General features: G+C 47.5%; 1 protein-coding gene across 1 annotated transcript in view; it reads right to left on the reverse strand.

The window, feature by feature from the left end:
- Positions 1-402: 402 nt before the first annotated feature.
- LOC138765447 (polysialoglycoprotein-like) overlaps positions 403-22003 on the reverse strand; it is a 36880-nt gene continuing 15279 nt past the window's right edge. The window contains exon 7 of the mRNA XM_069942487.1: positions 403-2937. Coding sequence (XP_069798588.1) covers positions 2881-2937 — 57 coding nt within the window. The 3' untranslated portion in view covers positions 403-2880. The remainder of the gene's footprint in view (positions 2938-22003) is intronic.

Genomic DNA, 22003 nt, shown 5'->3' on the forward strand with positions numbered 1-22003 from the left:
CCTCATTCTCTACCCCCCCTCCCCATTCTCTCTACCCCTCCCTCTCCAACTCTAGCCCCTCTCTCTTTCTCCCTACCCCCTCCACCTCTCCTCATTCTCTACTCTCTACCCCCTCTCCCCTATTCTCTCTACCCTCACCCTCTACCCTTTCCCCATTCTCTCTCCCCCCTCTCCCCATTCTCTCTACCCCTCCCTCTCTTCCCCTCTCCCCATTCTCTTCCCCTCTCTACCCTCTCCCCATTCTCACTTCCCCTCTACCCCCTCCCCCCTCTCTACCCTCTCCCCATTCTCTCTCCCCCTCCACCCATCTACTCTCTTCCCCCCCCCCCCCCCAAATTGTAAAGAAAGGGAAAATTCATTACAACAATGTGCCAGATGCAACTTCAGGGACCTTGAAACCAATTTACAATATTTATTTATTTTAGATGATTTTCAAGTACAGATTATACCAACATATTTAACATTTTCTTAGCTTATATAAATTTGACAATTTTCCAAAAGGCTTGTACAATGCACATGAGATGTTTAAGACAATTATTTCAATGAAACAGAATTTTAATACAAAAACATGGATTTGCTTTAAATATAGTTTGTAATCCTCAAAAGGGAAGTGGAGCTGTATTCAGCCAGGTTATAAATATTGTAATGAGCAGGTGAATATTTATTTGAGGTAAGTGGGGGGGGTTAAGAGCAGAGATATACAATAAATAGGTTCCCGCACAATCGTTTCACTGTTACCAATAACATGAGGATTTCAAACAAAACAAATTTACAACTCAGCCCTGAAATCACAATGTTAAATCCCATTCCTTTCCAAATAACAAAGTCTTAGCTGATTAATTGAGTTAGTGCTGACCATTTATTTCATGAATTTGGTTTCAATAAATCGGTCTAGATCACAGAGTTTTGTGGTGTCAATCTCTTTTCTGATTGGAAGTCAAGCGGACATTTGAAAATGCTGATGTCAGCATAACCTAATTTGTGCATCTCCAATGAAAAGATCATGAACAATAATGATCCAGAATATTTCCTTCCTAGAAAGGTCTCTACCCAAGTTGGGACATTGACCATACCCAATGGAAAACAAGGATATCCCAATGAAGGACACCAATTGGGAGCCGACAGTGTCCAATCACTGGAATTGGTTAAGGTTTGGAGGCTATTCCTTGGCCCACCCTTTCTCACAATTAAAGGCTTCAGACAACAAAGGATCCTCACAAAGTGAATCGTAATCTTTATAATCAATGGGCAAAAATGGAAATGAAACAAAGTCATTTAAAAAATATTGAGCATAAACCACAATGGGTTTTTACAGCCCCAACCTTTGAAAAGCTCCATCATTCAACTCGTTTTACAGCCCACAGAAGATTGCGGAGAAAAATAATTGGTTGGTCCGGAGCTCAGCTATCCTGAAGGCAACAATAAAAGTTTCATTTGAACAAGTGGCGGATTATGCATGCACTTAAAATTTGGCACCTAGCATTCAAGTTTTGGGCTCAGGGATGGATAGTTTTCATTCACCTTCCTCTTCCTCCTGTCCCCCAGGATCAGTAGTTGGCCAGGAACAATGACAATGTGCAAAACTGAGAGAGCATTTCCAAACTGTCCTCCGTGTTTTACATTCCATTCAACGAGAAGTGTTTCAAAATAGAATGGGCAATGTATGGGGGAATTTTCTCTTGGAGAATATCTTTTCCCACTTTGCAAGTCAAATAACCTCAGAATGTCGTCTCAGAGGTGGAATTCGGGGCAATAGGACAACCAGGTGAGGAACACATCAGAGGCAATGAACATGCCGCACAAACCAACTCCTTCCTACGCTGTAAACCTGCAACGTACCCAAAGGATTTGTTTATGTATTTCCATTTGTAACTTGGTATGTGGTGGACTGGCTCTTCACAAAATCAATCGTGTGCCATAGAGGGCTTCTGTTCCCTTTCTTAAAATTTAAGGGATGGAGAATTATGGATTTCAAATTTTCCATAAACAATTTGTAATGGATGGACTGGGAGCCTGCCTAAATCAATGGTCTGGAGAATTCCGCGACTGAATTGGATGCTGAGGCTCATGCTGCAGTCTGCGACTTGAAGGATACCATGTGAGCTTGTTCACCCTCAGGCACACTATGAAAATAGCTTCCATGCTGCAGAACTGGGCAAAGACTCCCAACTTGAAGCAATTAGGTGACAAAGCTACCCTAGATAGAGATAGAGAGAAAAAAAAAATCACAACTCTTGTAAAAAGCTTCGACTCAGTCTGGGCATGTGGCCTTCCTTCCTGCTGCAGAGAGCCAATCCGATATTTCAGAAGCTCCCTCGTCTGAGAAGCATACTCCTTTCCTGCCACGCAGTCTGCACAGGAGCCAATGATCTGTATTCAACGCTGTGGTGTTTGTGAACTGGGATTGTTCCTGTACAGCGAGTGAGCCTTCCACAATACTTGCAACTCACACAAGCCATCGTGATCTTTGGATGGTATCGTTGACACCATGGAGCCTGGGGATTTATAAGCTCTCCCACACCGCCATATTCATTCTGAAGTAGAAATCAGGACATTCTCACCCTTCCACCTCTAAGTGATCGTACAGTATATACTCTCATTGTCTCCCATCCCGTCACAGAAAAGGCCCCACTCTCTCTCCTTAAAAACCCCCCATATTTAGTTAAAACAGGAACGTGCAATACATTTCACCATGCATCCTCCACACTCGTGGCTCTATATAACTCAAACCTCATCACAGGCAGAGGAGGAAATCCAACTATCCTTTGTAAAGACATCTTAGAAAGTTTTTGTAAAAGATAACATAATGGGTATAAAATCAAGTTTCATCACTGCCCACTTCTGGTCTGAGTCGGAGGCAGCTTCCCACGTCCAGATCACTCACAAGTTGTCGGACTCCGCAGCATGGTTGGTGTAGGAATACATGTTCTTACCATTCTGAGATACCAAAAGTAAATGACATCATGTTACACAATGCACAGTAAAACCTTGCTTGCAACATTAAATCACAGCCACCGCCCTCCGTCTCCCCATCTGATTTCATTCCTGGCAAGTGAAACGCTTCAGGATTTTGGACAGGATATTTATCAAATACAGTAAAACCCCAGGTATCCAGCATCTACAGGGATTGGCGAGTTTTCCAGTTGGTTGAGGCTCACTCTTACAATGCCCTGCATTAGGAATAAACAGTTTAAAAGACAAAGGTACTAAACTATCCTTTCACTGAACAAATTTCACTTGCATGAATATATAAACCTTGAAGCATTTCCTTTATTTTCAGTCACCTTCTTTAGAAACATTTACCCTTCGCTGCATCCTCCCCCTGCAAGGATCCACCCGAAAAAACAAACAATAACATCATCGTTAACCCCCACACCCCCCCCAAGTTTACAGATAAAGCCTTTATAATATACTAATAAAGACTTACTGAGCAGGGATAAGGAGACCCTTTAAGAGAGTCCCCCCATCCCCTCCCCCCCCCCACCACATCGACCAGCTCTTCATCCTGGGCGACGCCATTTTATACAAATACAACTTTATTCAAACAGCTGCTATGAGCAAAACCCATCCAAGGCCTTTCGCTGGCTGAACCTTCACCAAAGGTTTATGTGTTACTACAGAGAACACTCACAATTTACACGAGTCATTTTTACACCAATTCATCCTTTAGTACATTCAACCAGGGGGGGGGGGGAGGGGGGAGAGTTCAGAGCAGGGGGTCGTTAAAAATCCCAATTCCATCTGTTGTGAAGCAGGAATCAGGGAAAGCAAATCCCCACAAACTGGATCAGCAGGTTTGAAGGTGACACAAAGATTGGAGAGCCAGGGGTTTCAAAGCTTGCAGAGGGATGGAGAGCAGCTGGAAAAATGGGCAGCAAATGGCTGATGGAATTTAATGCAGACAAGTGTGAGAGCTGCATTTCGGAAGGACAAACCAATATAGGACACTGAGGAGTGTGGCAGAACAGAGGGATCTGGTGAAACCGGTGGACAGGGTTGTGAAGAGAGCTTTGGCCTTCATAAATCAAAGTGTTGAGTTTAGGAGTTGGGATGTTAGGGTAAAGTTGTATAAATCATTGGTGAGGCCAAATCTGGAGCATTGTGTGCAGTTTTGGTCACCTAACTACAGGAAAGATATCATTAAGATGGAAAGAGTGCAGAGAATATTGACTAGGATGTTGCCCGGACTTGAACTGAGTTACAGGGAAAGGTTAAACAGGTTAGGACTTTATTCACTGGAGCGTAGAAGAATGAGGGGAGATTTGATAGATAGTAAATGTAGTGTAACAGAGTATATAGAGGTGTTTGGGAGATAAATTGGGAAATGTTTGTTAGAGCAGGTCACACACAAACACTTTAAAACAGAATTTTTGCAGGAGCTTTTGCAAAAGGCTCAGACACATGATGGGCTGTTATTTGCAAAAGGCAACAAATGTAACAACAGGCAGTAGCAGCTTTGTCTGGAAAAGAGCATTTACCGTCTGGAAGGTCATGATCTTTGCAGGCAGAGCAGGAAAAAAACAGGCTTTGCTCTCAGAGTGGGAGGGAGTGAGAGAAAGAAGGACACACACAGACATCAGTTCCAGAGGGATGAGCTGGCAAGCTTTGGAAGACGGCCTGGTCAAAGGAGAGGACTGGCTGTCCGGTGTTTCCCTTGGAATAGGAGAAACAGAAAGGAACTCTGTGGTGACCTGAAAGAAAGAGGTTATCATCTGGAGAACCCTGAAGGGGGCAAGTTTCGTCAGCAAGACACCAGAGTGGTTGATTAAAAAGGAATCAGTTGTGGATGTCCTGGAACAAGGAAAACTCTCTCTGAAAACCAACAAGAACCCTCTTGAGTGGTAACCATTTACCTGTTAAGCACCAAAGCCTGGTGAACTTTATTAATGCTAACTTCTGTGCACAGTACAAGAATTGCCTGCAACCAGTGAGATTGGACTGTGAACCAAAAACTTTGCTGAACTTTGCACATTACACACACCTGAGCTTAGAATTAGAAAGGGGTTAAGTAGGCTGTGAGTTAATAGAAATAAGTTAAAGTTTGATTCTATTTTCATGTTCAAAGATAATTAAAAGCAACTTTTGTTTAAGTAACTCTTTGTCATGGTGCAGATCTATTACTGCTGGGTTTTGGGGTCCTCTGGACTCGTAACAGTAGGTCAGCTTTTTCCACTGAGGGGAGGTGAGATACAAACCAGAGAACATGGGTTGAGGGTGAAAGGGGAACAGAGGGTGGTGGGGGTGTGGAATGAGTTTCCAGCTGAAGCAGTGAATGCCGGCTCGTTCAACATTGAAGAATTTGGACAGGAACATGGAAGGGCCAAAAGGCCTGTTTTAGGTGCTGTAATGTTCTATGGTTCTTAATGAAAGGACTACGTACAACTGACACCTCACGATAAGACACAAATTGTGGATTTATCACACATGCACTTCCATCTGTTTTTCTTAAATACCTTGCTACATTCAAATGGAAGTAGCTGTACAACAATGTATGTCTGGGACGGTGGAAATTTTGGACAGTCTTCAACATCTCACTCCGGCAGGGCATGGCACCCACCTGTTTTGAACAGGTGTAAATCGTACAGGTGCCTAAGTAGAGTGCGGTTACCTGCCTAAATGACTATCGACCAGTAGCACTCACATTACAGTGATGAAGCGATGAACAGTGATGAAAGGCTGGTGTTGAAGCCTGCCAGCTCCTGTCTGAGCAGTGACGTGGATCTGTTCCAGTTCCAGTTTGCCTATCATAGCAACAGGTCTATCACTGGCCCTACACAAAGCCCTGGAATAACTGGGCAGCAAGATGCACACATCAGTTTGCTCTTTATCAACTACAGTTCAGCATTTGGCCCACAAGTCTGTGCTGCTCAGTCACACCCAATTGACCTACAACCGCCCCCCACCCCCCCCACACCCTGGTACGTTTGGAGGGTGGCAAGAAACCCAAACCCTGCAGACACAGAGGGAACGTGCAAACTCCTTACAGACAATGCGGGATTCTAACTCCAGTCCCGATCGCTGGCGCTGTAGCACAGTTGCGCTAACCATACTGCCCGTGGTGCTGTGGCGCAACGCGGCTACACCACCAACCATCGGGACCAGGGTTCGAATCCAGACAGTGAGTGTGAGGTTGTTGTTGGTGCACCGTTCAGCCAAGTTTTCAATCTTCCTCCTGTACACTGACTCATCCCCTTACTTATAACAACCCACTAGCCTGGTATCGGCAGCAAATTGGAAGATGGCGTTATTGTCGTACCAAGTAACACAGTCATAGATGTAAAGAGAGTAGAGCAGGGGGCTGAGAACACGGTACTGATGGAGATTGTGGTCTGGAGGTGAGGAAATCAAGGATCCAGTTACACAATGGGGTGTTGAGTCCCAGGCCCTGGAGTTTGCTAATCAGTTTTATGGGGACGATGGTGTTAAAGGCACTGTTCCCATTACTGTGCTGAATGTCTACATTTAACCGCCACGCTGTTTACATTTCTTTATTTGTTTACATTTGTATGTTCAGTACAGTTCTGTTTTTCACTACCAATAAGTGGTAACTCTGCCTGGCCCGCAGAAAAAAAGAATCTCAGGCTTGTATGTGATGTCATGAACATACTCTGACAATAAATCTGAATGAGTAAAAATTAGACATTTAATCAGTGTTTCACATTAATTTGCAAGACGAGAATCAGTTCGACACGGTTAGAAAAAGTGAGAACGGAGTCTCTTCAGCCTTGAATGTGCATTCACACTAACCCTGCATTAGATTCAACATTGTTTTGTCACATAATAGAACAGAACATGCAATATTGCACAAAATTTCCTTCTACCTGCCATAACGCAAACAAAAGAATCATAATGAGCTTTGCCCGACGCCCCCAACAACAGGAGAAAGAGAAGCCAAAGAGAGTCTCATCAGAGTCATGGAGTATCTGTGGATTTGCCTCCAGCCCGCCCACAGCCACACAGACTCCTATTTGATCCATCAGCCACCCGAGCTCCAGATCCAAACCTCCAATACGATCAGGAAGTCTCCAGCCATTCGGGAGCTCTTTTTGCCCTCAGCCCCCTCTCAAATCCCAGTTCTGATGCCTGGTTCCCATGAGCCAGTTTCCAGCAGCCCATGTGGGTCCTTCCACAAGTTGCCCGCAGCCCTTCAACCCTGACGTTGTGCCTTCTTGTTCTACATTCTCCCACCGTGGGAAACAACCTTTCAACATTTTACATCCCTCATTTCTCCAGAATCTCCACCATAACCCACCAGTGGCTGATTGCAGCAGGAAACTAACTCACTAGCCCACATACATTCATGGAAGCGACCTCAGTGAACCGATTTCAGGCAGGGAAGGGAACTAAGGGATATGGGGAAAAGGCAGGTCGGTGGAGATGAGCTGATCATCAGATCAGCCATGATCACATTGAATGGTGAAGCAGGCTTGATGGGCCGAATGACCGACTCCTGCTCCTGTTTCTGATGTTCTTAATGAGGGAGGAAACCAGAGCACGTGGAGGGAATCCACACACTCATGGAACATATACACACTCAACAATAAGTGGCGCTGGAGTACATGGATGGGATGGGTGTTGAGGGCTATGGTCCAGCTAAAAGAGAGGGGTCCGTAAAATCTGTGAGGACCCCTACCACCCCATCTGAGATACAGGAGGAACAGCTTCTTCCTATGGCCAGTGACTGCCTGGACCGCTGAAAAAACTCCCCGTTTGATGAGACTGTTGATTAATAATATTTGTAGACATGGACCGTACTTGTTGTGATGTTGTGATGTCTGTACACTGTGGACTGAAGAATGTTGTTTCGTCGGGTTGACCTCACCCAATTGGATGATAAATGAACTTGCACCTCATTGGGACCAGGCAGAATATTAGTTTGGCATCGATTAGATGGGCTGAGGGGCCTGGTTCTGTGCTGTCGACTTCTGTGGAGGTCAGGATGGAACGCGTCTTTGGCGCTGCAAGGTGACGACCCGACCACGTACTCTCAAGGCCAACAATTCAATCCAGTCGGAGAAAGCTGAGGTTAGATTGTTTTTTTTCCCTTTAATTACCAGCTTTTAAAATCAAGGCAAAATCTCAACGGGAGTTGCCCTTGGCTACCAGGACACACTGCAATCACTGCTGTTCAAGGTTCCTTTGACGTAAGCACAACATTTGCTTTCCTTTGTTTGTCCAGTAAAGCCGATCACCTGGTGCTCCTGTCAAGGAGAGGGAGAGTCCCTTCAGAGGGAGTCAGAGGCATAGAGAAGGTTCCTTTGGATGCTGCCACCTCCTCCGATCTCCTGCGCGCCCGTAACCTTCACAGCCTCACGTCCTGGCGCCTGCCCCCCATTTTCCACACCTTGCAGGGTGCAAGCCAAAAACGTCAGTTACGTATCTGTGCTCTATAAAGTGCACCATGTGACCTGCTGACCACGTCAACCACGGTGTCTCAGACTCTCTCCTGTTTACACCCTCATGGCCTCCGTCTGGTTGGTTTTAGGGGTGAACCAGAACTGGAAGCATCCAAGTGCCCCTCCTCAGCCCGAATCCATACTCCTGAGGTGATGAAGAAGCTGTTAACAGCCAAAGCCCTTCGGGAAGTCTGCCCACCATCAGCAGCTTCACGACTCCCCAACCCGATGCTTGTTTTCAGCCCGTAAAAGAGAAGCCAAAGAGAGTCCGTATAGAGACTCCCGTAGGACCAAAATCAAAATGGGCCATTCAGCCCATCGAGTCTACTCTGCCATTCAATCATGAGCCGATCCATCTCCCTGCTCAGCCCCACTGCCCGGCCTTCTCCCCGTAACCCCTGATCCCCTGGCTAATCAAACACCTGTCCATCTCTGCCTTAAATACACCCAATGACTTGGCAACTGTCTGCAGTAACAAGTTCAACAGATTCACCAGGCTTCAGCTGCAGAAATTCCTCCTCTGTTCTAATCGGTCGCCCTTCAATCCTGAAGTTGTGCCCTCTTGTCCTAGACTCTCCCAACGTGGGAAGCAACCTTTCTACAACTACTGTGTCCATGCCTTTCAACATTCAAAATGCTTCAATGAGATTCCCCCTCATTCTCCGAAATTCAAATTCCAAGAGCTGTCAAATGCTCCTCATGTGACAACCCATTCACTCCTGGGATCATCCTTGTGAACCTCCCCTGAACCCTCCCCAACATCAGCACATCCTTTCTTTAATGAGAAGCCCAAAACAGCTCGCAATTCCTCACGTGAGGTCTCACCAGGGCCTTATAAAGCCTCAACATCACATCCCTGCTCCTATACTCTGTTCCCCTTGAAATGAACGCCAGTATTGTATTTTCCTTCATCACCACCGACTCAACCTGCACGTTTACCTTCAGGCCGTCCTGCATGAGGACTCCCAGCTCCACCTGCAGCTGGGGATTTTCAATTTTTAAATTTAAATGTAGACCACAGCAGAGTAACAGGCCCTCCCAGGCCACGAGCCCGTGCTGCCCAACCACACCCAATTGGCCTACAACCCCCAGATCATTTTGAAGGGTGGGAGGAAACTGGAGCTCCTGGGGAATACCCAGGCAGACATGGGGAGAATGTACTACCCGGGTCGCTGGTGCTGGAACATTTTCCCTTCTAGAAGATAGTCTGCCTGTTTATCTTGTCCAGCAAAGAAGCCTTGGTCCAGACGTTGGGCAGATAACCTGGAGGTCGGGTGGGGGGCGGGGGCTACATCATCTCCCCTCACCTTTCTCCCCGTTTCCAGTGTCCGCTGTTGTTTCCAGTGACCCCTCGTGAAATGCTGCCCCTGTGCCCAGACACTGCCACCATCATGAATTTCGTTCATCCCACTTCTGACACCATGTTTCATCCTGTATTCGTATGTGTGCATTCTTAGACAACACATGGATGAAGGAAAAGGTTCTTTACTTGAACATTGTCATAAACAGCCCATGAGGCAGGTCATGAGGCTGCAAGTCTCCATTACAGATCTTGCATCCTGTGGCTTGCTCTCCGTCAGGCCCCTGCTGGGATCCAAGTCTCATCAAACGATAAGGCATTGCTAGTTGCATCACAACCATGACACCATCATTACACAGATCTCCACGGTTACTGTCCCCTAAAATACCACAAGCTCCACATTCCGCGCATGCGTAACATCAACTCGTCCAGCTCACAGAAACCAGAGGCAGCCTGGAAGCCCTTTAAAGCAATGAATTTAAATGATTAGTAGCTTCCGTGGAAAATCACTGGAGACAGATGGTGATGACCAATTACTCTGCACAATCCCTCCCACCCACTTCGAGAGGTTTTCCTCAGGAGAGGTTGTTAAACATCTCTTGAAGCTCTGCGCCCAATTAGTGGAATCTGTACTAAAAAAAGTGTCCACCTTACTAATTGGAGAGAGAATGACAAAATGATTTGGTGATTTTCAAAATCTAGAATGAAAAATAGAACATCTTCAATTACGCCTGAAAACGAAGGCGTAATAAGTTGGGCTTATTGTGGACTGCTGATCACGAAATACACCTTAAAATTTTCCCATCACATGCCGTTTTTAAATTTTAACCTATTTTTGTGATTTCCTGTCATATTTTAAGTCGATTTCAAGCGGACAAAACCACAAAGTGCAATATGTCATTGAAAATTCATTCCCTGTATCCGCACGTGGACTCCTTCCTGGCCAATCTTGGTGCAGTGGGTGGCAAACAGGGTGAAAGGTTTCACCAGGACATTGCAACTATGGAAAAGTGATATCAGGGCAACTGGAATCCATCAACGCTGGCCGACTATTGTCAGACATGAGAGGCATCAGATGCTGAGTATAAAGGAAAATCAGCGACAAAACATTTTTCGGTGGATTGCAAAGTGTCAGCATCTTGATGTGATTAAACATGGTAAATTCAATAAAAGTTAATTTAATCTTTCTCCAACTTCCTACGTGATGCAGCAAAACATCAAGAGCTGATCCATTTTCCCCACTCAGCCTGTCTCTTCCTGCCTTCCCCCCACAACCTTTGATCCCCTGATTGTCAATCTCTGCCTCAAATGCACCCGATAACCCGGCCTCCACAGCCGCCTGTGGCAGCAAATTCCAGAGGTTCACCACTCTCTGGCTAAAAAAAGTGTCCACCTTACTAACTGGACACTCTTTAACATTCAGAACGGTTTTATGAGGACCTCCGCGTTGTTCTGAACTCCAAGGTGTTCAGTCCAAGAGCCGCCGAATGTTCCTCTTATGTAAATCCCTTCATTCCTGGAATCAAATACTGAAGGTTAGCTCAACGCTGTTACAGCGCCAGGGACATGGGCTTGATTCCAGCGCTGTTCTTCCTGTGTCTGCAGGGGTTTCCTCTCACCCTTCAAAACGCACAGGGGGTTGGAGGTCAAAAAAAAGAGCAAAACATCAAAGGCTGTAGACACGGTGGGAAAGTAGAAACATCAGCTGGAGAAAGTGTCCTTTATGGAGCAAAGATAAAGATGCAGAACCAACATTTCAGGCTTGATCAAGGTACGAGGAAAATGTTGGCAGGCGCCCAAACAAAATGGTGGGGGGAGGGGCAGGGGAATGGTCCCATAAGTGGGAGGTGGATAAGGGAGGGTGGGCACAGCAGCAAGCAGGGGGAGGGGTGGGTGGTTCTGAGTGGAGAGGGAAGGGGGTGGAGAGCTAGAGGAGACTGAGGGATGGGGAAGAGGGCCAGCAGAAATCAGAGAAGTCAATGTTACTGCCATCCAGTGAAGTAAACACAAGGTTCGTTGTCAATTGGGCAGCGTGGGCTCATTACTGTGCTGTACGTCCACATTTTAAATTTAAAGAGGATTTCCTCAGTCTTCTCCTGAAGGGAGAAGCATTGGTGTGCAACTGACTGTCCCAGGGCAGGTCGCTGTGTCCCACTGATGTGGACAGGGGTGTGAACTCTGCCCCCTTCACAATATTGACATTGAGTGAGAGGTTATCTTGGCACCGTGCCATAGACCTTCAATCTCTTTCATGTATGGCGCCTCGTTGTTCAAGTCACGCTTATTGTCATCTGATTGTACAAGTCCAACCCGACGATACACCGCCCTCGATGCAAAACACGCAGACATGCAGCCAGACATGACACACAGACAGACAAACGGTACATAAAATGGGGACTAGTATTTATAGGGACATATAAATACATTTGGTTGGGTAGATAGGAGTCTCAGATGGTTAGTGTGAGCAGTTCATATTTTGGTTGTTCAGCGTCCTCACTGCCCGTGGGAAGAAGCTGTTCCTGATTTGATTGAAGTAAAGACACACCGAAATGTTGGAGGGACTCAGCCGGTCTTGCAGTGTCCATAGGTGTACAGATATATCTCTGGTGTTTCGGGCCAGAGCCCTAACTTAAGGGGTAAACAGAGAACAGGAAGGTGTCGGAATAAAGACCAAAAACTGGCCGAGGGAGGGGTCCAGACCAACCTAATGAGTTAATTGGATAAGAGGTGAGAGGGACAGACTAGCTGGGGTAAAGGCCACGGGGGAAGATGAAGGTGGGAAGAGTTGCTTAATGGAAACTGATGAAGTCTATGTTAATGCCATCCAGTTGAATGGTGCCCAGAGGAAATATGAGGTGTTGTTCCTCCAACTTGAGGGTGTTCTCAGTCTGGCAGTGCACAAGAACATGGACAGACATGTTAGCAAGGGAATGGGACAGGGAAATCGAAATGGGTGGCCACTGGGAGATCCAGGCTATTGCGGCGGACAGAGCTGAGGTGCTCAACAATGTGACCTCCCAGTCTGCGTCCAGTCTCTCCATTGTAGAGGACCCCACAACGGGACTCCAAATGCAGTAGATGACCCCTTGCAGATTCACAAGTGCAGTAATGCTTCACGTGGGGCCCCGAACAGTGTCTGCTTCCATGGTGTCCTTGGCAAATTTGAGGTTGGAGATGGAATTGTATTCAGCTGTACACATCAAGACAAGTTTACAAACAGGAAATAAGACACACCCATCCACCCTCTGCCTCCACTCCCAGACGTCATAAATCACTGGGAGCATTTAAAAGAGGATTAGCTGGGAAACGACGACATCTCTCAGATCAGGGAATGGAGGGCTTTGGGCGATGCAGCGATGGGGAGAGGAGGGGTATCCGTCGGGATCACAGGGAAAGGCAAGACAAGCTCAAAAGGCCAAGTCGTCCAATGCAGACAATAGATTCTTAATTTCTTCTTCATAACAATAAAAGTTTGGCACTGCTGGAACCGCTGTATCAACAGCGATGCTGTCGGTAGGGACCTGGGGGAGCAGGGAGTGGAGTCACAGCGCTGCTCCGCAGGGTCTAACCGCCCGGTTCTGATGTGGGCGGTTCCAGTCTGGCTTTAAGCAGCCAACTCCGTTTTTAATTGAAATCCCGCAACTACGCCCAAGATGGCGGCGCCTATGATCGGCAGCATCCACAATGGGTTGCAGACTCTGGGGGATCACCAAAAGCAGGGAGAACCTCCCAACACACACCCCCCCCCCCCACAGTGAGGAGACAACTCCCCCCACGGGAAGAAGGCGACCGCGGCAGTGGACCAGCGAGGGGCTCAGGTCCTGAAAAGCCCAGACTGGCTGCAGGGCAAGAAGGGCTTCTGAAGGGGGCTCAGGCGCCGAAAGCTTCCTGATTGGAGGACAGAACCTGTAGTTCGGACAGCCAATGGATCAAACACGAGTCTGTGTGGTTACAGAGGCTGAGGGAGGCGAATCCACAGACACACAGTGGCTGAAGGTACTCCCTTTTGCTTGTGTGGGACAGCGGCCACACCGATGCCAACTCTTTGTCTCACGGCAGACAGAAGACAATTTTGTGTCATATTTTCCGTACAACAATAAAGGAATCTTGAACCTCTTATGCCAAAACATTTTCACAAATCAACATGAAATAAGGACCTCTGCAGACAAACTAATTGCGGGTAAAATGCTGGGAGGTAAAGATGTAGAAAGAAGGGCTCAGGCCCAAGTCGTTAATTATACATCTTTACCTCCTGCGGATGCTGTGTGATGTGCTGAACCTTTCCACTGTTCCACCAGGTTCCCGAGATCTCCTGAGCGGTGATCAATATGTTTATTCACTGAAGGGTTAATGGGGGGAGGGGGGGGAGGTGAGGCAGAGGGACCTGTAGGACTTGGTTTCCTCACTCATTAGGACCTCCTTATTTGACATCTAATTCCAAGATTCCTTTATTGTCATGTAATAGTGCAGAACATGTAATATTACATGAAAGTGGCCTCTGCCTACCGTAAGGCAAAGAGTCACCGTGAGCATTGCCCGGTGCCCCCGACAATAGAAGAGAAGCAAAGGAGTCACTGAGTGTCCGTGGATTCACCTCCTGCAGCCTCTGTAACCGCACAGATTCCCTGTTCGATCCATTGGCCGCCCAAGCTCCAGATCTGAACTTCTGACACGATCAGGAACCCTTCAGCACCTGAGGCCCTTTTCGTGACCCTCTCGAATCCCAGTTCCGATACCTGGTTCCCATGAGTGTGGGGTCCTTCAAATGCCGAGCCTCTCGCTGGTCTGCTAGTGTGGTCACTGCCCTGTAGGGTCGTCTCCTCTTCTTCTCAACAGTGGGGGGGTGGGGGGTGGTCTCTCCATTTCTGGTGCCCTGCGCTAGTCCACTGCTCTCCCGGAATCTGCAGCCCCTTGTGCTGCTGAGCAGAGGCATCACCATCACAAGTTTTAGTTTAAAAACCCTGTTGGCTCCTCTAATAGGCCGTTTGAAGCCTGTATGGAGCCTAGAGGTTGGACCCTTGGGAACAGCACTGTGTCTCCTCTCCCTGGCCCTACGGTCCGCACCAGCAGCATCGCCGCCGTTACAGCAGGTCCAGCAGTCCTGCCATTTGTTAAAATTTGAAGTGTTTCTAAGGATGCGCTGAAGCCTTTGGCCTGAGACCAACCCACACCCCAAAGAGAATACTTCCAATCGGCCAAAGATGACACTTTTCCCTACTGAAACTAATTCATGGGCATGAGGAATGTGTCCTCGGTGGAGCAGGTCTTCGGGGAACCATTCAAGCACAAATCACGAATGCTAATGTCCCACTGCCAAGATTTTCCAAATTAACGATATTCCTTAGTATTTCACCAAAAACATTCCAACACAACCCGTCCCTTCGTACCTGAAAGTTCATGGAAGTTGGATAAAACTCCATCCCCACCGTGGGACCTGTCAATGCACCTCGGCAGATAATACCCCTGGAGTTTTTAATCCCAAAAACATTTACAACCTGTAAGGTCAGTGATTTTATTTTGTTAATACAGTAAAACCCCTGGTGTCTGGAATTCAACCAACCAGCAAAAAGAAATCTAGAAAATAAAACCATAAAACATTACAGCAGAGAAACAGGTCCCTTCGGCCCATCTAGTCTGTGCAGAACCATGTTTTTTTTTGCATCGTCCCACTGACCTGCACCCAATCCAATATCTTTCCTAACTCTCCCATCCATGTACCTGTCCAAATTCTTCTTGAATGTTAAAACTGAGCCCACATTCACCACTTGAGCTGCCAGCTCGTTCCGCACTCCCAGCGCTCTCTGTGCGAAAAAGTTCCGCCTCATTTCCCACTAAACCTCTCCCCTTTCCCCTTTAATCCCCTGGATTATATCTTACCTACCCTCAGTGGAAATTTAAAAAGATTAAAATAATAGGTAAAAATACACATTTAAAATTCATCACTGTTCTCTGTAGTAACACATAAATCTTTGGTGAAGGTGGGAGCGAATATTCAGCCAGCGAAGGGCCTTGGTCAGGCTTTGCTCATAGCAGCTGTTTGAGTAAAGTTGCGTTTGTATAAAATGGCGTCACCCAGGATGAAGAGGTGGTCAATGGGGAGACTCTCTTAAAGGGTCTCCTTATCCCTGCTCAGTTAGAGTCTTTATCTTCATTAGTATATTATAAAGGGTTTATCTGTAAACTTGTGCGGGGGGGGTTAACGATGTTATTGATTGTTTCTTCGGGTGGCTCCGTGCAGTGGGAGGAACCTGCAGATGCAGCAACGGGTAAATGTTTCCAAAAAAGGTGACTGTGTGGTGATATGACCACCAGCTGACTGCAGGGGGCAACCTCTGTACCCGCAGGAAGACCACCTAAGGGGCTGACTCCACCTGGCCAGCTGTCAATCAGCCGACCCGAATATAAACCTGAGTCGGCCCCTCCTGGGCCAGTCACAAGGGGAGCCATCGGGAGAGAAACTGGTGTGCAGACCTTTAATGGATTAAAACCTGTTGTACAGTTTGTCCTGGGTTTTGTGTCTGCTTGCTGCACCACAGCGCACTGCAGACTGAAAATAGAAAGTAAAGGTTTATAGATTCATGCCAGTGAAGTTTGTTCAGAGTAAGGACAAACTAGGCCAGTGGTTCTCAACCTTTTTCTTCCCATTCACATCCCACTTTAAGTAATCCCTATGCCATCGGTGCTCTGTGATTAGTGAGGGATTGCTTAAGGTAGGATGTAGGTGGGAAGGTTGAGAAACACTGCTCTAGTCCCAATTGTTACTGAAATATTTTGCTGGAGAAAAATTGTCATTGGCCTATTTCCTTTGGAGTTATGAAACCGTGTACTTAACAAGTCAATTAGAGATGATTTAAACAGTGGTGTTCAAACTGTTTCTTTCGACACACATACCACATTAAGCAATTCCTTACTAATCTCAGAGCACCGATGGCATAGGGATTACTTAAAGTGGGATGTGAGTGGAAAGAAAAAGGCTGAGAACCACTGGTCTAGTATTTTTGTCTTTTAAATGGTTTATTCTTAATGCAGGGGTTTTAGTTAAGCATTGTAAAAGACTCAAGCAACCATTAAATACACCTATTTGGCATCTACCAGTTCCCCACAAATGCCGGATAACAGGGGTTATACACATTCCCCACTCCACCATGGCACCAGCGCACAGCCGGAATTCTTCAAAGCAATCTTGTAACCTTCCCCCATCCACTGCCTGCAGAGTTTGCAAACATGACGCCCCATCCAACTTGTGGGCCGTCACCACCCACACAAATCAGTGCCGTGCGGTACAAGCCCCTCGGCCCAAGATGCTGTGCCGTATGAAAGAGGGCTCATCTCCACCTCTGTGATAGTCCAGAACTCCAGGCCTGCCCAACTTGATAAGCTGCTGTGCCTTTTGTAACCTCGAGAAATTATTCCAACATTCTCATCTCGCCCACTGCATCCTCCCGGGCCAGCGCCGTTAGTACATCGCCGTGTCTGCGCGGTCTGTAAGGAGTTTGTACGTTTTCCCCATGTCTATGGGGGTTATAGCTCAATTGGGTGTAATCAGGCAGCACAAGACCATGAGCCAAAATGGCTTGTTACCAAGCTGTAGGTCTAAAGTTTACAAAATTAAAATTTTTAAATTTAAATCATTTTAATTTCTCTCCCTCACTACCCATTCCTTCCGTCAATGGAAACTGCCCGAATGATGTTTTTTTTTAAGATATTCCGAAAATAATTTCCAATCCTCAATCCTGTGTTTTCATCCCCACCTTTAGTCAAGGCGGAGGACCCGAAGCAGATTGGAGTACAAGGCCGATCACCGTTTCCGTACTCTCAGCTTGAAATGGGTCAGCCCGAATCTCCACACTCAGGACCATAACCGGCTTTTCTGAAGACCAGAAAAAACTCGCAGGGATCATTGTTGCCCGTACAGATCGGGAAGAAAGTGCGTGAAACAGGAAAGTCTTCAGATGCTGTGAAATACTGGAGGCACTCAGCCGCTTTCGCAGCATCCATGGGACCGACCATGGAACATTACAGGACGGAAATAGGCCCCTTCTACTCTGTGCAGAACCACTTTTTTTGCCTAGTCCCACTGACCTGCACCCAGTCCCAATCCCTCCATGTCCCTCGCATCCACGTCTAAATTCCTCTTAAATGTTAAAATTGAGCTGCCTTCACAACGTCAACTGGCAGCTCGTTTCACACTCCCACCCCTCTCGTGTTCCTCCTAAACCTTTCCCCTTTCACTCTTAACCCGTGTCCTCTGCTTTGTATCTCACCTCCCCTCAATGGGAAAAAAACCTACCTACATTTACTCTAATAAAGTCCTAACCTTTCCCAGTAACTCAGTTCCCGAAGTCCAGGGAGCATCCTCATAAATCTCTGCCCTCTTTCTATCTTATTGATATCTTTCCTGTCATTAGGTGACCAAAATTGCACACAATGCTCCAAATTTGACCTCACCGATGTCTTGTACAACTTTACCCTAACATCCCAACTCCCAATACTCAATACTTTGATTATGAAGGCCAATGTGCCAAAAACTCTCTTTACAACCCTGTCCACCTGTGACGCCACTTTCCGGGAATTATGTATCTGCATTCCCAGATCCCTCTATACAGCCGCACTCCTCAGGGCCCGACCAATTACCACAAATGTCCTTTCTTGGTTTGTTCTTCCAAAATGCAACACCTCACACTTGTCTGTATTAAACTCCATCTGCCATTTTCCAGTTGGTCCAGATCCCTCTGCAAAATTTGAAAACCTTCCTCGCTGTCCACAACGCCTCCAATCTTAGTGTCATCTGCAAACTTGCTGATCCAGTTCACCACATTAACATCCAGATCATTAAATATGAACACCAAACAACAATGGTCCCTATGCAGATCCCTGAGGGACACCACTAGTCTCCAGTCCTAGAAGCCATCATCTCTCTGGCTTCTCCTGTCCATCCAGTTCACTATTTCAGTGACACTATGGGCCTGAGCTGTTCCTCAAGGTTGGAGTAAACAGCAGGCAGGTGCCTGAATTAAAAGACTGAGAAGAATGGGAGGGGGAGAATGCAACCCAAAAGACAAAGGGTGTTCATTGGATATTTGATGGTGGTTTGATAAGATTTGATCGGGCCCTGTTGGAATCAAAACGTCTGTTGGTCTGTATGACCCCCTTCCACCCCCAATTGTGAAGGTGAGGCAGGAGACGACCCTACAGGATGTTGACTGCAACAGAGGACCAGCGACGGGCTCAGTGGTTGGGCTGCAGGCTGCTGGAGACTGGTTCATGGGAACCAGGTATTGGAGCCAGGATTCAACGGGATGCTGAGGGGAAGAAGAGGTTCCGTGGGGCCTCGGGCACTGAAGGCTCCCTGATCGTGTCAGAGGTTTGGATCTGGAGCTCGGGTGCCTGATGGATCGAACAGAAGTCTATGCACTGTGAGGCTGCAGGCATGCTGGAGGCCAGTCCACGGACACTCGGTGTCTCTGAAGAGACATCTCTTTTGCTTCTCTTTCTCCTATTTGCTAGGTGCGCTGGGCAATGCTCGTGGTGACTCTTTGTTTGCCTTACAGCAGGTCGAGGTTGATGTAGATCACATAGATTACATTTAATTGTTACGTGACAATTAAAGGAACCTTGACCCAATGGGGCCAAACAGCCTCCTATTTGAAAATCTGTACCTCAGAGGACATGGTCATCAAGAATATTCAAGGACAGAAAAGATTCAGGTTTGAACTTCGAGTGTGTCTGCAGACACGGTGCTCGAAGTGAAAACACAACGCTGGAGCAGGTCAAACCGTGAACTTCATGGAGCAAAGATAAAGATACAGAACCAATGTTTCAGGCCTGAGCTCAAGATAGGAACAAAATGTTGGCAGGTGCCCGAATGAAATGGTGGAGTCAGGAGGAGGCTGGAGGGATAAGGGAGGGAGGAGACACAAGCAAACAAGGGGGGAGGGGTCCCTCTGTGAATGGGGGAGGAGAGCTGGAGGAAAGGAGACAGAAAGATGGGGGAGGGCAGGGAGTGGTCCAACGAAAACTGGGGAGCGATGTTGATGCCATCTGGGTGGAGAGGGCCCAGTTGGATGTGTTGCGCCTCCAATCTATGGGTGGCCTTGGTTTGGCCATGCACTGAGGCCAGGTAGAGACATGTTGGCACGGGACTGGGGGCGCAGAATTGAAACAGTTGGCCACTGGGAGATCGCTGCCACCGATGCGGACGGAGCAAAGGTGCTGTCCCAGTCTGCGCTTGGTCTCTCCGACGTAGGGACGGCCAACAACAGGAGCCCTGGATGCATGAGATGAATGCTCGGGCACGTGCCTACATTTTGTTTGGTGAAGGGCTCAGTTATGTGTTTTTATCTTTGCCATTTCAAGGACACTGTTTGGCCAGCTGAGTTTCTCCAGTTTGGACTTCAGGAGGGATGGAGATGAGGCAAGTGAGAGGAAGTTGTGGCCCAATGTCCATTCTGTGGGCAAGCAGCTGAACTATGTAGCTGGCTGCTACCTGCTGTCAATGTAATGACCCTCTTACAGCTTTCAACTCCACGTGCATTTACCACAGTCGAGTTCTCTGGTCACCGGGCTTTGAGGGGTTGAGACTGAGGGGACCCGCCTCAAACAATAAAGGGGGGGAAGTAACAACAAGGCACCACAGTGGTGGTAATGGGGTAAATAGGAATGAACTGATAATGTCCAGGGATGGAAACGCATGGATACGACACCAAGGGTGGGAAGAGACTTGGAACGGTTTTCTGTTTGGTAAAAAAATGTGAATAACATCTATTTTTGGTCTAAGACACGCATTTACTGACACACAAAAGAGGCTGAAATCCAACCCTCAAGCTAAGAGCTCAGGCCTGACTGGCATAGTCCAGACAATCGAATCACATTCTAATCTAAATCACTGCCTCCAGCAGATCACATCAACAGCACAGGTGGTGAATGTGGCCCAGAGTGAGTTGATCCAGGCTCCAGAGTGTAAATAGGAGGAAGGAGAAGCACAATGCAAGGAGGGTCCCAGTTCACTCCTGGCAGGATCAGCTGGTCAAACAGAAACAGGCCTGAGAAAGTGAGGCAGGGCCCAGCTGAGGCCCCCAGCTCTCTCAAATCGTGTTCGAACCCAAAACAAAAATCTGCCCTCGTTGAGACAGCAGTAAAACACAGAAATATTGTTGTCATTTGGCTCTGTGAAAGGAGACAGAGGGAGAAGGGGAGAGAGAGACACATACACAGACACGGTGGGGGGGAGGGGGGTGGAAAGAGAGACCTGGGGTGGGGGGGGAGGAGAGACAGGGGGAAGAGACCAGGGTGGGGGAGAGAAAGTAGGGAAGAGACCGAGGAAGCAGTGAGAGAGTGACTGGGGGATGGGAGGAGAACGGTGGGGGGGGGGGGAAGAAGAGAGACACCGAGGAAGGGGGGGGAAGGGAGAGAAAGATTAAAAAGAGAGACACCAAGGAGGGGGGCAGAGTCAGAGAGAAACCAAGGAAGAGGGGAGGGGGGGGAGAGAGAGAGAGAGACCGACTGAGGAGGGGGTAGAGAGAGAGAGAGAGAGAGAGAGGGGGGGAGCGAGCGAGAGAGCCCGAGAGAGAGAGAACATTTCAGTGTCTTTTTAAACTACCGTTGTCCCCGTCTGACTGGAAGAAGCAGAGGTTGTGTACAAAATGTCCATCTCGCCAATTTAAAATTCACAGCAGCAGACAGCAATGACTGCCCCCTCCTCACCCACAGAATTATCAAGCAAATTAAAGACAGCACACGTGTTGCTAATGTTGATTCACAGATTCCTGCAGCTTCGAGTGACCCAGTCACTTCTTCCCCCCCCCCCTAGCTCCAACAATTTTTTCCCCTCAACTGCCCCCCACTTCCTGCTGAAAACCAACCAGAACCTCAGTCTTTTATTTGCTTCCCCTTTTCCACTTTCCATTTTAAAAATTCAACCTACAGTATGGTTACAGGCTCTTCCCGCCTGTGCTGCCCAATGAACCCACAACGTCCGTACGTTATTGGAGGGTGGGAGGAATCTGGAGCCCCTGGAGGAAACCTGGGCAGATGCGAAGAGTACGTGCAAATTCTTTACAGGCAGCGCGGGATTCGAACCCAGATGCTGGCGCTGTTCCAACTCACCACGCTGCCCTACATTTCAATCCACAATAGTGTGATCCTTTCAAATATTCACTCTCCCCCCCCACCCCCCACATTTGCTCACAACTCCCCACACAGTTATGAAACTGACGTCAGACAGCTGACTCCGAATATTTATTTGGAAAAGCCACAGATGGTGCAATAATCCATGTGCTTTCATCACAGACCCACACCCATTTCTCCT

Source organism: Narcine bancroftii, chromosome 5, assembly GCF_036971445.1.
Source record: "Narcine bancroftii isolate sNarBan1 chromosome 5, sNarBan1.hap1, whole genome shotgun sequence".
NCBI classification, from domain to species: Eukaryota; Metazoa; Chordata; class Chondrichthyes; order Torpediniformes; family Narcinidae; genus Narcine; species Narcine bancroftii.